At 35.1% G+C, this 16,828-nt stretch overlaps 1 protein-coding gene and 1 long non-coding RNA gene across 2 annotated transcripts; both read left to right on the top strand.

Annotated features, from left to right (window-relative positions):
• Positions 1–1,392: 1,392 nt before the first annotated feature.
• LOC128982461 (uncharacterized) lies at positions 1,393–3,582 on the top strand. The gene has a single exon (XM_054401422.1). It carries the CDS (start codon positions 1,393–1,395, stop codon positions 3,580–3,582), a length of 2,190 nt encoding a protein of 729 aa, XP_054257397.1.
• An 11,597-nt stretch (positions 3,583–15,179) lies between these two features.
• Positions 15,180–16,828, top strand: LOC128982459 (uncharacterized). Its single transcript, XR_008489671.1, has 3 exons — positions 15,180–15,246; positions 15,452–15,535; positions 16,434–16,828. It is a non-coding gene; the product is annotated as an uncharacterized LOC128982459 (long non-coding RNA).

The raw sequence follows: 16,828 nt of genomic DNA, 5'->3' as shown, positions 1-16,828 counted from the left end.
TGTCAGGAGGGCGATCAATTGGGTTTCACTTTGCGTTCACTTAACCTGAAAAGGGAAGAGTCGGGGTTTGTTACTTTTCGCCCGGCAAATGAAGTTAACGAGGATGTCTTGTGGCAAATATTTGGAGGAATTGTTCAATCAAATGCGGAATCCATCAAGTCCACAGACACATTTCAAGTTGAATGTACTCGAGTAAATCTCCCTGTAGGTTTGGGGGGCCGCAAAAGACCTGGCTTGTTTAATACCTTTGATGATGAATGTAAAGCAAGGAAAGGGATTGTTGTAATTAACAATGAAGATAACTTGTGTCTTCCTCGTGCTATTGTAGTGGCTATAGCCAATGTAACTAAAGATCCTGAATACAAAGCCGTTAGACAAGACGCTAAGAAAAGACAGACTGTTAGGGCTCAAGAACTTGTACGTAGAGCTAGAGTCGAGATACCTGAGGGCGGTGCAGGTATCTCCGAGCTTGAAAAATTTCAGGACTTGCTTAAAGACTATAAAATCACAGTGTACAACTACAACACTAAAGGCCGCGATGTTTACTTTGAGGGAAATGTAGAGAACCCCAAGTTCAAAATTAACTTGTTGTTTCATAACCGACACTATAATGTAATTACTAGTCTGACAGCTGCTTTTGCTTGTGTGTACTTTTGCGAAGCTTGTCATATCCCGTATGATCACAAAGGTAATCACCGTTGCTCAATCATTTGCTCACAGTGTCAAACCATCTCACCCCCTTGTGTAGAGGAGCATGGGGGAATAACTTGTCCAAAATGTAACATGACTTATAAAAATCAACGCTGTTTCATTGCGCATCTAACCGATAGATGTAAAAATGTAAAGAAATTTCTAGATTGTGGGAAACTAGTTTGGCTCAAAGAGAGGTCCAAGCCTCACAAGTGTGGGGAGGTATTTTGCAATCCTTGTAGGGCATTTAAAGATCCAAACCATAAATGTTACATGAAACCCCACGAAGGCAAACCTAAATCTAAAGATTACGTTTTCATTTTCTTTGACTTGGAAACCCGCCAGGACGAGTTCCTGCCCTCTGACCCTGAAAGTAAAGTACATAAAGTAAATTTGTGTGTCTCTCAGCAATTTTGTTACCAATGCATTGAGGGAAAATTCTGTATAGCATGTAAAAATCGTACACGAGTGTTTGATTCCGACCCTATTAACCAGTTTATGAACTATGTAATGTATGTGAGAAAGCAGTTCAAAAACGTCTGTGTAATTGCACATAATGGGCAGGGTTTTGACTTTCAATTCTTGCTAAAGTACTTGTTGGAAGAAACAAAATTCACACCGGAACTTGTAATGCGGGGAACCAAAATTATCTTAATGAAAATTGACAATGTAAGGTTTGTGGACTCACTTAGCTACTTCCCCATGGCTCTATCTGCACTCCCTAAAGCCTTTGACCTACCTCCAGAGAAAAAGAAAGGCTACTTTCCTCATCTCTTCAATACTCTAACAAACCAAAACTATGTGGGTCCTATGCCAGCCAAAGAGTACTATTGTCCCGATTCTATGTTTGAGAAATCCTACAACGACTTTGACAAATGGTACAGTGAGCAGGTTGCAAACAAGTATGAATTTAATTTTAAAAAGGAGTTGCTGGAATACTGCATGTCAGATGTCGATATCTTGGCTCAAGCCTGTCTAAAGTTCCGCTCAATCTTCCTAAAAGAGTGCAATGTTGACCCGTTTCTCGAGGCTGTTACCATCGCGAGTGCCTGTAATCTAGCCTTCAGACGAAACTTCCTAAAACCCAACACTATCGGCATCATCCCTAAGAACGGCTATCGATTAGTAGACAATCAATCGGCAATTGCGCTACAGTGGCTTTCTTGGGTCGAGGAAACCAACGGGATTAGGATCGATCATGCCGGACGAGGCAAAGAAGTCAAAGTTAATGGGATAAAGGTAGATGGGTTTGATGGTAGAAACATCTATGAGTTCCACGGGTGTTACTGGCACGGATGCCCTAAATGTTTCAATTGCAACCGTCACGTCCCTTTGAAGGAGGATCCCTCTGATAGCTTACATCTTCGCTACGAGCGAACTAAAGCCAAAAACGCCAAGTTTACAGAACACGCTTTGGTAGAGATGTGGGAATGCGAATTCCGTAAGCTTAAAAAGGATCAAAAACTTAATCATCTGGACAGTCTGCCCATCTTGAACAATCTCCCACTAGACCCACGACAGTCTTTCTTTGGAGGTAGGACTGGCAATGCGAAATCCTATCACAAATGCGCCGAGGGAGAAACCATTCAATACGTTGATGTTTGCTCTCTCTATCCGTATGTTTGTAAGTATGGGAAGTACCCTGTAGGCCACCCAACTATCTATGTAGGAGACAAGGAGTGTCGTGAGAGAGGTATGGAAGTAGATGGGTTGTTAAAATGTAAAGTTCTTCCCCCTCGTGATCTCTATCACCCAGTACTCCCCACAAAAATGAACGATAAATTGATGTTTGTGTTGTGTAGAATGTGTGGGGATATGATGTACCAGGGAGAGTGTAATCACGACAGTGATAATAGGGCACTTGTTGGGACTTGGACAATGGATGAGATCAGGAAGGCTGTAGAAAAGGGTTATGTTGTGCTTGACATGTACGAGTTGTGGGAATATGAGATGGCCACATATGAGAAAGGAGGACTATTCACCGACTTTATAAATAAATTTTTAAAAATGAAACAGGAAGCTTCGGGCTATCCAGAGTGGTGTAAGACTGAGGAGGACAAAAACAAGTATATTGCAGACTATTTGACACATGAGGGAATCAAGCTGGAGAAAGACAAAATTGTTAAGAACGGGGGTTTGAGATCTTTGGCAAAATTAATGTTAAACAGTTTCTGGGGAAAATTCGGACAGAGGGAGAACCAGACTAAAGCCACAATCGTTAGGGATTCTAAAACACTTTTTCAAATGTTCTCATCCCCCGAAATAGATGTAAATAGACTCCAAACCGTCAATGAGGAGGTTGTAGTTGTTTCTTGGGAGTACTTGGAAGAAGTTGGGGAACCTCTCAGTAACGTTAATGTTTGTATCGCGGCCTACACCACAGCGCAGGCGAGACTCAAGCTCTACGAACACCTTGAGGCCCTAGGAGTTCAAGTATTATATTATGACACAGACAGTGTCATTTTTTACCACCGTCAAGGCCTGTACAGAGTTCCTACGGGAGATTATCTCGGCGAAATGACTGACGAATTGACAGATTACGGACCCGGCTCCTACATCACTGAACTTGTCTCTGGGGGACCTAAAACTTACGCGTACCTTGTCTGGTCAACCAATCAACGAAAAATTATCCCCGTATGTAAAATCAAAGGCCTCACCCTCAACTTTAAAACATCAAAAGTTGTAAACTTTGAAAAACTGAGAGAAATGATCCTAAGTGAAGTAAAACAGTCAATTGAAATTGAAGAAAACAGAATCAGAAGAACTAGAGATAGAGATATTGTTACCATCACTGAGAGCAAAGTGTTTAAAATCACGGGGCCTAAGAGAAGGTATGAAGGAGAGTACGACACTCTACCTTTTGGATATAGAAAAGTCCAAAGAGACATTTAAATTCCTTTGTAAATAACTTTGTAATTTTTCATTGTATATATTATTGTAAATAACTCTCCTAATAAAAAACAAGTCTATAGATAAATACTTATGTAATCCGACCAAAGTGTGAGTGTGTGTACATTGAGCAGTTCAGATTGGAAAGAACCTGTGCTACTCCCTGTACTTGTGTGAATGTGTACACTGAGGTGCTCAAATCTTGAAGGACTTGAGCCACTCCCTGTACTTGTGTGAATGCTATTGGTCACTGGCGCGGCTGACTAAAAGGCCCGTAAACCATGTGTGAAGGTCACTGGCGCGGCTGACTAAAAGGCCCGTAAACCATGAATGTTAACTTTGAATTAACTTTTGGCAGGATTACATAACAAAATCTATAGACTTGACAAAAAAAGCTTTGTAAAAGTAAGGGAGAGGGCGTTTATAGCGACTACCAGGTAATCTGGACTGGCTATAAACGCTTAACCTGGCCTCACTTAATGACATTGCACTCTTGAGGGTCAACATTGCACTCTTTTAGGAAGATTGAGCGGAACTTTAGACAGGCTTGAGCCAAGATATCGACATCTGACATGCAGTATTCCAGCAACTCCTTTTTAAAATTAAATTCATACTTGTTTGCAACCTGCTCACTGTACCATTTGTCAAAGTCGTTGTAGGATTTCTCAAACATAGAATCGGGACAATAGTACTCTTTGGCTGGCATAGGACCCACATAGTTTTGGTTTGTTAGAGTATTGAAGAGATGAGGAAAGTAGCCTTTCTTTTTCTCTGGAGGTAGGTCAAAGGCTTTAGGGAGTGCAGATAGAGCCATGGGGAAGTAGCTAAGTGAGTCCACAAACCTTACATTGTCAATTTTCATTAAGATAATTTTGGTTCCCCGCATTACAAGTTCCGGTGTGAATTTTGTTTCTTCCAACAAGTACTTTAGCAAGAATTGAAAGTCAAAACCCTGCCCATTATGTGCAATTACACAGACGTTTTTGAACTGCTTTCTCACATACATTACATAGTTCATAAACTGGTTAATAGGGTCGGAATCAAACACTCGTGTACGATTTTTACATGCTATACAGAATTTTCCCTCAATGCATTGGTAACAAAATTGCTGAGAGACACACAAATTTACTTTATGTACTTTACTTTCAGGGTCAGAGGGCAGGAACTCGTCCTGGCGGGTTTCCAAGTCAAAGAAAATGAAAACGTAATCTTTAGATTTAGGTTTGCCTTCGTGGGGTTTCATGTAACATTTATGGTTTGGATCTTTAAATGCCCTACAAGGATTGCAAAATACCTCCCCACACTTGTGAGGCTTGGACCTCTCTTTGAGCCAAACTAGTTTCCCACAATCTAGACATTTCTTTACATTTTTACATCTATCGGTTAGATGCGCAATGAAACAGCGTAGATTTTTATAAGTCATGTTACATTTTGGACAAGTTATTCCCCCATGCTCCTCTACACAAGGGGGTGAGATGGTTTGACACTGTGAGCAAATGATTGAGCAACGGTGATTACCTTTGTGATCATACGGGATATGACAAGCTTCGCAAAAGTACACACAAGCAAAAGCAGCTGTCAGACTAGTAATTACATTATAGTGTCGGTTATGAAACAACAAGTTAATTTTGAACTTGGGGTTCTCTACATTTCCCTCAAAGTAAACATCGCGGCCTTTAGTGTTGTAGTTGTACACTGTGATTTTATAGTCTTTAAGCAAGTCCTGAAATTTTTCAAGCTCGGAGATACCTGCACCGCCCTCAGGTATCTCGACTCTAGCTCTACGTACAAGTTCTTGAGCCCTAACAGTCTGTCTTTTCTTAGCGTCTTGTCTAACGGCTTTGTATTCAGGATCTTTAGTTACATTGGCTATAGCCACTACAATAGCACGAGGAAGACACAAGTTATCTTCATTGTTAATTACAACAATCCCTTTCCTTGCTTTACATTCATCATCAAAGGTATTAAACAAGCCAGGTCTTTTGCGGCCCCCCCAAACCTACAGGGAGATTTACTCGAGTACATTCAACTTGAAATGTGTCTGTGGACTTGATGGATTCCGCATTTGATTGAACAATTCCTCCAAATATTTGCCACAAGACATCCTCGTTAACTTCATTTGCCGGGCGAAAAGTAACAAACCCCGACTCTTCCCTTTTCAGGTTAAGTGAACGCAAAGTGAAACCCAATTGATCGCCCTCCTGACAAACTTCTTTCATTTCATTAACAATTTGACCAAACCCTTGTCTTAGCCAATCAATCTCACTAGTTTCAGGCGGGGGGTTAGAAAACTTGAAAACAGTGTTAATACCGTGAATTCTGAATTTCTTAACATAATTTTCGTGTTTATCTAATACATTTACAGTGACAACTACTTGAACAGAATCATCAACTATATTTACAGGTTCATTACCATCAATAGGTTCAACTACTTGAGCAGCTACGTTACTTACGTCCATCTTCATCGAACGCTGAGAGCAAAGTGATGCGAAGGTGATACAGAGCAATATATATACGATAGGGGAGGGGTGGGGGTAACCAATGACTGCACAGATCACCTATTTATGACCAATCAGGAGAGAGCTTATTATAGCCAATCAGCGTGCAGGATTTTTTCAAGTTATAACTTGTTTACTACACCGGATGTGGTACTAATTATAATTTTTGTTTCAGATGATGCAATACCGCCACACAGGATGAAGATAATATAAATAAACCGTTTTAGCTTTCACAGTTGTTTTCCTTATTTTTCCGGCAGAATATCCAAAGTATTTATTTTATAAACCTACGTATACAATACATAAAGTGAGGCTATGTTATTTGGAGGGAACAGTTGGCAGGAAAGCAATTGAACTTCATATTAAGAACTATACAGAGCATAGTTAGACATCAAACATTTAATACACTCATATATAGAATTAACCGTAATTTAAGCTTTAACAGTAATTGGTGTATACCAAGACGATGGTGCTGCAACCTGGTGGAGAATTTGTGAACTATAACCACTAATACAACTCAGAGTAAAACATTTATACAAAATGTTTTAAATACCATTGACACTTAATGATAAATTAATAAACTTGTTTGGTTTGAGGTTATGTTATTTGGTGGAAAAACAGAGGTTACATATGCATATACAAAATCACATAATCAGCTAAGTATCGAACCCGTGAACCTCTAAAACTAACCCATTCGGGTTAGAATCGAACCCGTGAACCAACCCAATCAGGTTAGAATTGAGCCCATTAACCCCTAAAACCATCCCAATCGGGTTAGGATCGAACCCGTTAACCTCTAAAACTAACCCAATCGGGTTAGAATTGAACCCGTTAACCAACCCAACCGAGTTAAAATCGAACTCGTGAACCTCTAAAACTAACCCAATCAGGTTAGGATCGAACCCGTTAACCAACCCAACCAAGTTAAAATCGAACTCATGAACCTCTAAAACTAACCCAATCAGGTTAGGATCGAACCCATTAACCAACCCAACCGAGTTAAAATCCAACTCGTGAACCTCTAAAACTAACCCAATCAGGTTAGGATCAAACTCGTGAACCTCTAAAACTAACCCAATCAGGTTAGGATCAAACTAGTGAACCTCTAAAACTAACCCAATCAGGTTAGGATCGAACCCATTAACCAACCCAACTGAGTTAAGATCCAACTCGTGAACCTCTAAAACTAACCCAATCAGGTTAGAATTGAACCCATGAACCTCTAAAACTAACCCATTCGGGTGAAAATCGAACCCGATAACTAACCCAACCGGGTTAGAATTGAACCCATGAACCTACAAGCCCGCAAACCTCCGGGATCACATTCAAACGGTTAACTACTCCCACATACTAAAACTCAGAGTGACAAATGTAAAACCATTAGCGACTGTTAGGATTCGAACCCATAACCTCTGGGTTTCATACTCAGACATTTAACTACAGAACAACAAAATTCTAAAACTGAAAATGTCACTCTAACACAACAGTCGGTGATTGGTAAGGATCATACCCGCAAACCTCTAGGATCAAGAATTCACACCACTCTCACTTCAACACCATACAACAGAAAACATCCAAACCGGAAATGAAACGTTTAGTGATTGGTAAGGAATGAACCCGTGAACCTCTGGGTCATAGGTTCATATACAGACAGTTAACTATAATACAACACCATACCAACAAAAGAAAACACCCTAACCGGAAATGGCACGTTTGGTGATTGGTAAGGATCGAACCTGAGAACCTCTGGGACCATAGGCTCATATACAAACGGTGAACTATAATAAAATACCATACTGAAACTCAAAATATCACCCTGACAAGAAATAACACATTTGGCGATTGGTAAGGATCGAACCCGTGAACCTTTGGCTCATACACAGGTTCATACACAACCAACCAATAGGAAAAAACATTTACACACTCCCGTTACTCCGTTAGACGCCCCAAAAATACATAACATCCATAAAATGTAAATTTAACATCTACCATTTGGTGGCCTTTACAAAGGCCGTTTTTTATACTTAATGGTAATGTTCCGCCCTCTTTCAGCTGTTTTTAACATTAGATACGTGAATTATCATTTGTTTCGCATTTGTTATGGACTACAGCATATAGATATGTATGAAATAAAATAAAAATATAATGTTTTTTTTACACACTCTGTATATGTGAATTAAAAAATCAAAGTTGTTATTTACCACTATAAACACAGGACCTGTAACTAACGTCGTAGCTCAATGGCTAAGACATAAAATCATCATCTAGGAGGCCCGGGGTCGAGACCCGGTCAAGGTACACACTTTTTATCCATAACTAAATAAACAGAAATAGTTTAATAATAAACAAAGGTACCAAATAAGGTTACGTCGCAGTAGACATCTGATTTACCAGAAAACTACTCCTAACTACCCCCTAACAGCTAAGAGTCATATTTACAACCCCTAGGGATTAAACTACCACTCTAGGGGTAGTTTTGCCTCGATCGCAGCCACCCCTACTTTGGCTATATCCACGCGAACCCTACTGTTATTGTTCCAAAATTAATCTAAAGATACATTTATTTATATGTATTTAGAAAAAATATGAGTTAAAGTTCACTAGACCAGATACGACAACTGAAAGTGTTAATTCATTGAATATGTAACAGGTTCCAAGTTATATTATGCCTACTGTAATTTTAGTGAGTTTTACCAGCATGGTCGTTGACTTTTAAGGAAATATAAAGAACTAATAACTAAATTATTATATTAAATTATTATAAATTATTAATAACTAAATTAACAAAAAAAATATAACAAAATGATTACAGTATAACACTTGAATTTTGAACTTGAATGATCAATGAATTTGTTATCTTGTCGTAATAGATAACAGACATAGATTAACAAAGCTGGCAAACCAAGTAACAAAAGTCATTTGATGCTTGGTTGCATGTCTTCTACCAAACCCATTATGTTTACATATCCTTTTCAATTTACAGGTTCATTATCATGTGTTCAATAATCTTTGACATAAGGTTCATAAAGCATCACTTAAGTCTTTCAGTGATTACTCTTCAGAATGTGTAATATTCATAATTCATAAGGAGCTCTCCATTTAAATTTGTGAGTTCAACGCGTACTAGGTAGGACAATAAGATGTTCTTTAATTTTCCTTTTAACAAGTTTTAGTCAATTAGTAAAATAGAATTTTTAAATTGAAAAAGGTGAATCTAAAACTTACCCTTACACACGTCATTGTGACTACTGTAAATTATATCTAAGGGTGTGAATCCTTGTCTACTTCAGGCCCAGTTCCAGTTTACTTCAGTTTATCCAGGTAACATGTTTACTTCTACTAAGCCGATACTAATTTCGGTACGAGCGATTCACCAGATGTTGCGTCGTGTAATGATTTCCGTATCAAAATACAGGCACGTTTCAACGCAGTTTCTCCCTACCACAAATTTTCCCTGTAATGCTGGTAATACCGTCCAGACACAGAAACATAAATATTTCAAATTTGTTGACTATGCTAAAATGTTTAAACAAATTTCTTTCTTTTTTTAAATCAAACTTAACTTTATGATTAAGCATTGGACAATTCATTCTCAACATATATTGGCAAAAGTGAAGCTTTAAGTGTTAAAGTATGCTTTAAATTTAAGATAAAATGTAACGCGCATATTTTTCTCATCTTGCTATCTTACACCACCTCAATGTACGGCGTGGTATGTCCGTAATAAGGTACCAGATAAGACCCTGGCTTCCTCACAGATATCAAAGTGGCTTATGGTAATGAGTAATTGATTTACACTTAACGCTTTCTTAACCTGATGAAAGCATTGGATTCGTTGCATAGCCAAGTGAAAGTTAATGATATAAGTACTAAAATTATTTTAAAAGACTTGCATTCTAACATGTTGATAGATATAAATTTATACATATAATACAATTTTTTTGGGCTGCTTCACGTTTTTAGATTGATGTCAGAGTGTAACACGCCTAGGGCTTGGACAACTTCTTAAAAAACTTATAAAACGCTACTGACATTCGGTAAAGACACTACAAATATATAGGCAAATATTACTTTTTTTGTGTTTACCTATGGGCTTTTTGACAATGTTAATATTTTTTCGGAAATGTATATAACAAACCCCGGCCTTTTTATTATCTAACGTCATCAACTATAATCCTAATTGTAGAACTGTTAGCTCAATGACAAATGACTTCTTGCTCCAGGAATTATGTTGTTTGGAATTGGACAAGAAACCTTCAGATTTAAAAGCCAGCTTTATAACCGTACCTGAACAATAATGGATTTCTGAAAGAAAATTGTTTCTGCGTTAGTTTCAGAATACCTTTTCTGATGAATACTCAGATGATAGTGGGAATCATCATCTACTACCAGTTTTTCATTGTCACTGTTACAATGGATTAAGTAAATTAACTCATGAATAAAATACCAAGTTAGCTATAACACTAAGCTAGAGAATTAAACAATGTGTCTGGGGTCATTTCTCAGGGGATGCCTTTGTAGTTTCGGAAGTTGGCTGAATAAATAAACAAGGCATATCCGAGGACAACTGTGGGGGGAGTGACAATGCAAATGGAAAGTTGTTGGATACATGCAAAATATTATAATACAGTTCCAGGATGTCTGATAGAAAATAAATGTTGAGTAATGATATTTTTATTTTTATATAAATTTGATTGCGGTTAGAAATGCTGACTTCCATTGAATTATAACGTATCTGAAACATAAAATGTTTAGGGTGTAGAGCCTCAAATATCACACAATCTATATAAATAATATTCTGCTTGTATAAAGTCTCCATATTAGGAGCTTAATTACTTAACTGTGTACTTACTTTTAGGTGTACTTTAAAGAGATAACCTAAAGTGTTTTTCTCCTCTCATTAAACTCGTATCATTACTAGTTGGATTAAAAGTAATCAAACCTAACTAAACTTGTTTAGAATATTGCATGCATCTTAAAAAGTCGTCTTTCAGCCTACCAGTAACTTTATATCCGTGCTAAGTTCCAAATGTGAAAAGATTATATGATTTGAGTGGCCTTAGATCCTATTGAGGCTGTTCTATGAGTTGACTTCACTTTAAACCAGGAATTAAAGAGAGAGAAGGGGGATTGACAATCAATTGACATGGCGAGCATGTGGTGACCTGCAGTACTACAAAAGACTAGACAAAACTAGACAAAAGTCTAACTTAATCACTGTGGAAAAATATTGTTCAGATTTGTTAAAATTATAAAAACCTGAAACCCCAAAGAAAAATGTAGGGTTGTACGTTTCTAGGAATAATTAAAGCTTGACGGGTGTGACATTACCGGAACGCCAGGAGGTAGTGAAGTAATTGAAATTCGGATTGTTTCTGTAGGAAGTAAGTCACCAACATTATACACCACCAGAGGCTACACGTCTCACGAAATTTGGGTTTGAAAATGAGCTAAGGAAACCATGTCTAAATTGAATATTTTGTATTTATCTGTCAACTAACATCATTAGCCACTATAGATTGATTAAAAATATAAATTACGAATAAATTAAAAAAATAATTTAAACTCGTATGGATTTTTGACTCATAAGTAAATCCGACCTAACTCATTTGAAAAGACAAATTTTAAGTAAAGCTTGACAGTCAGTATGTAATTAGGTTGATAAAATAAACTAGATCCTTTTTACGATTCGTTCAGTTTACCCTTTGATCCTCAAAGAACCCAAGGGAAAACGGATTGAGTAAATCAGGATAGTTTAAATGAAGGATACATAGAAAGGCTTATTTCATAGGAAGCATTAAAATATTAAATTATCTTTCTGTCGTTGCTTTTAAGTATCTTATTAATGTTTTTGACTAGATGTAGTTAATCGATAAATAAAAAAGTTGAACAATTATATTTAAGCAACAAAACAAAACGCTGTTAAAATTTCATTTTGTAAGAGTAATTACAATCTAAATGTAAGTAAATATAATTTAGCTCCAGAAAAAGGTTATCATAGAAATTTTAAAATGGAATGCTTTGGGGTAAGCTCAATTGAAAACTATTTTATCTTAATAGTACAGTATTTTCTTTTCCTTTTTGTGTGTGCTTAGGTTAAACAATTAATGATATTAAGTCATGAATATAAAAAGAAAACATATTATGTTGAAAATCAAAATTAATATTTTTCTTGGTTTGGCTTGTAGGCTATTAGGAAAAGTACGAAAATAACTTTTTGTAGCCGATACAAGACCTAAGCAGACACTAACTAGAAAGATTCACGGTTATATTGTAATTTACACTTTCATAAAGTTGAACACAAAATTGTATTAAAACCGTATTATTTTACCTAAAAAGATTAAATAATGTTTAAGACAAAAATATCAATTAACTATTCGATTTTGAAAATCACTACACGATGAGTTATTCATGACAATGAATTCTAGAGTTTAATATAACGGTGTCTAAGACTTCATTAATGAAATGTGATAGTGTATCTGAAAGTAGTACATGGTATCATTTTTCTCCTATGATAAGAAAAACAAACGTTTAACTAGCAATCGATGCACTGTTGATGTTAAGTGTTGGTCACAACCACTACGAACAACAGTGAGTACTGAGTATATATACACCAGCAATATAGAACTGATGTTTGATGTTAAAGTGTGTTGTGTTGATAAGTGAAATATAAATATTAACATGAAAAGTAAACTAAATAACGTGCAGTACAATATTTGAAGGCTGACAAACAAGAAAACCGTTGTTAATTTTTACCTGTTCATATTAATCATCTTTACCAGTTTACCACACATCACAGAACTGAAAATTTACAGTGGGTAACAGTTTAAGCAGCCCGTATCTATATTAGTTGTTTAGAAAAAATATCGTTCAAAGAATAAACAAATAATAACAAAGTGTTGGAGTTAAATACACAGCATCACACAAGTTCATGTTGAATTAACCTTTTGTTTTATAATTATTAAATTGTACATTCTTGAAATATTCAACATAAAAAGGAGTACATGAGTTAACTCAGAACATCTTAGGAAAAGTTTTGAATACAAATCTTTAAAAAAGTACAAAGTTATATAGATTTACTATCTACAGTACTATTGTTTTATGCCTCGTGAGCAAACTATCACTAAACTAATACATTTAGAATATTTGTAGATACAAAATGACAGATATCAAGAGTCGATTGCTATCCGTGCTACTAACTCTAATGATCAGTCTTTCTACAAGCAAAGCCGGCTCTTCAAAGTGTTACACTCCAGAAACTATAGATTATTCTCTGAGGGGAGTAAGTATTATGAAAAATAACATTTTTTATCATAATTGGTAATAAAAATTTAATACATTAAGATCACTACATATTTTTCGGCTTTAGTAACAAACAATTTAGTAACTGCTCTATAGTTAGTAAAACAGTTAGTAAACACAACAAAATATCAACAATCTACGATTGGAGCTAAAAGTTTCTATATATACCTAGCAAAATCTTTCTGACCCTAGTAGATACATATTATAAAGATTGGTCTTATTTTGGTAAAACTATATTAATTAAACTTCTGGATTCCACTTCAAAATACCCAGCCAAAAAAATTTACATCGACGTGAGTATTTGTTTATTTTTATTACTAGCTTCTCATAAAAATAAATATATAAATATAATAAGCGGTAAATAATGTATTTTTAAAACATTATGTTTAAAACATTTAAAAAATGGCTACAATAATAGTTTTTAGGAGTTTCAGTTACGTGTTTATTGGCGATTAGTGATTAAGAAATTAAGTAAATAAAAAACCATTTGAGATTAGTAGTCATATTAATTTCAAGATGTTTTTAAAATATAGTAGCAAATAGTTTATAGACAAAAAACGTAATACAATTAACTAGCAACCTGCGTCACTTATTGTTGTAAAATTAATAAGTCACTAATACGAACACAGTAATATAATAATATTGAGCTTATTTTGTCTATCATAAGCCTTTTTTACAGATAAACTGTGTAAATTCAACTAATCTACCCTTGAGAGGCCTTGTGTTTACAAATTTGTTACAAGTTTAACAATAATTAGTTTTTTTCGAAGAAAAACATACAAACACTAATTATCTGAAGGTTTAGTTACAAAATGATTAATTAAATTAAAAATTCACAAACATCTCTTGTTTGTAAACTATTTCCAGGAGTTTTGTGATCAGCCCATATTCTCCGTGGTTGTTCCTAAAACTGAAGAGTTCATTCTGCTGGACAACATATGTTACACGTACTTCCCTCTGCCAGACGATCCCTCAACATTTACCATTTATGAGGCCAGAGTCTAATAAGTTGTTATGCATTGTAAATTTAAGTTGCTCTTCATTTTCATTTGCGGATGTACTAATTTACTGAATACATTGCTATTTTAAATAAATTGACTTTTAAAGGTTTTTCACTCTTTAAGATGTCAAAATTTCACAAAGATCGTTTGGTTTAAGTTTATTTGTAAGCTCATCCAACCTAAACACTTCATAACATGGTTAGTATCCTTGTAAAATATTCTTACTAATCAGCAAATCAAAATCTTTTTGGTTGGACACAAGACTAAATACTTTATAGGCCTAAAAACGATTTTTTTTCAAGTTTTAAGTAACATTTTATGTTTATTAAAGACTAATGTAGAAGAATGTATGTGTTATTTTTATTTCGTATTTTCAAGAAATTGTGTTTTTACTAAAGACAATTATTCAAATATTTTAAAATTATTTTATTCCTTTACGCTACTTGAATTAGTGACTGGCCAACATCATATCAAGTGGCATGAACTATGTATAAACGTCCAAAAATGACTTTATTCTTCATTTACATATATTTATGATCTAGAAAAGTAAAGTAATTCAACTAAATGTTTATTTATTTACCGACGCAACTTGTAACGAATTTTCTCTATGGGGAAGAAACAAACAAATTAAACAAAATAAGACTAAAATTACTCAAGTTATGGTGCTTATGGACATGCATATGCACATCGAATTTTGAACCAATAGTATTTTTTTCATCTGGGAACATCACAATGAAAATTAACCCAGTCGTAAAATACGACGAACAAAACTAATGTTTTCCTTTTTGTTAACAGCTGTGACGGATTGTTCACAGTAACTACTAACGTTGCTACCGAGATCGGCATTGGGCAGTCTATAATTGCAAGTAAGTCATAAGTTAAGACGCTGTTAACGTATTTTAATTAGAACTTTTTTCAAATTTCCTTTCACAAATTATTCGAATTATTCTTTACAAATATGTCTAATATTATTGAGCAATTCGTTTATCTGTCCTTTTTTTATTCCTAAAACCTGTTAAAAATAAAAAAGTAAAAAATATCTTCACTAACGACATTTGTATTTCCTTGCAGATCCCTACGGCACGGTCCGTGACTACATCATTGGATACGCTGGCTGCGATACTTACCTGGTGTATCGATGCTTTGTGTTTGGAGGTAGATAAACTTATCTAAAATAGCTGGTAGTATGTGTTTATTGTTTAGTATTATAGTATTATAGTATGCTGACACTTATATACTTATGATTGTGCTCTGATTCAATTGACCATATGATTGATATAGTGTTATTCATGCTTTGGTAATAAAATAAACAGTATATTAGTACTGAAGAAATGAATACTAATACTGATAACTTAATACTGATATATAAAAAAGCAAAAACCAGATACTAAGTTATGACTACAAAGTCATAACTTAAGTTAACACTATATCTAATAAGCAAGTTTGAGCTATGTAGGTCAAACGTAAAACATGCATAGCTTCACACCCGTATAGATTCCATTGGGTCCTTAATTTTGTTTTTCATATAATAATAATATAAGAAATCGGTCACATACTATCCCCCATTGGCTTCAACAAGCTTAACTGGTGGTGGAAGTAAATTTTATGTTTTATTGGGAAAATCACATAAGTTACAAAAACCATAATGTTTACATCATATGAGATACTATTTTATTTAGAATTATAAGGACCGCAACATACTAAATTTTCCGTTATTATATACTAATCCATTACATGCATTTGCATAATTTTTAACCTTAATTTTTAACCTTATAGTGATAGGGATTGTACCATTTTGTTAAAAATTTAAAGAACTATAGCAAACTACATTTTAATCATTTTCGTTTTGGCAATTTTCAAAAACATTAATTCAAAAAAATAAATGAAACTGTACACTTTGATCGTTATAGTATGTAATGCTGAATTGTGATGAGTATTTTATAAATTAAAACTTTAAATTCGGATTAATTATGGCATAGGGACAATAAATAATTCACGAAAAATACGAAAAACTAAATAAACTATAAATCAACACATCTTAAGTTTGTTTTAGCGGAAGAGCCTGATTATATTGCTGGGTTCTCCCCCAAATGTCAACCCATTGGATTGTCTTGCCTGCGAAAAGTCAAAGAGATCATCAGCGAGAGAGGACTACCTGAAGTTGACTACTACATTCTGCCCAACAAACTACCCAATAGATGTGTAACACAACAGCTGTGTATACAACCACCCAATCCCTTCTACAATAACCTACATAGTGTGGCCAAATTGTAGAGATGAACTTGAAACTACTTAGAGTATGTGTAAATAATCAATAATCGTTTTAATATTTGCTCGAAACAGATGATAGTTTTCATAAGAGCTACATTGAGCCGGGTTAGTGTCTTTACTGGGTAAATGATCCTATTCAAATATCTGTCGTTCGGATGAAAACATATTCTAATAAAA

The sequence above is a fragment of the Macrosteles quadrilineatus genome, unplaced genomic scaffold (genome assembly GCF_028750875.1).
Source record: "Macrosteles quadrilineatus isolate MER2022 unplaced genomic scaffold, UCM_ALF_1.0 Scaffold_353__1_contigs__length_88464, whole genome shotgun sequence".
Lineage (NCBI taxonomy): Eukaryota > Metazoa > Arthropoda > Insecta > Hemiptera > Cicadellidae > Macrosteles > Macrosteles quadrilineatus.
The sequence above is the reverse complement of the archived record's forward strand: the minus strand, read 5'-3'. Positions and strand labels throughout refer to the sequence as shown.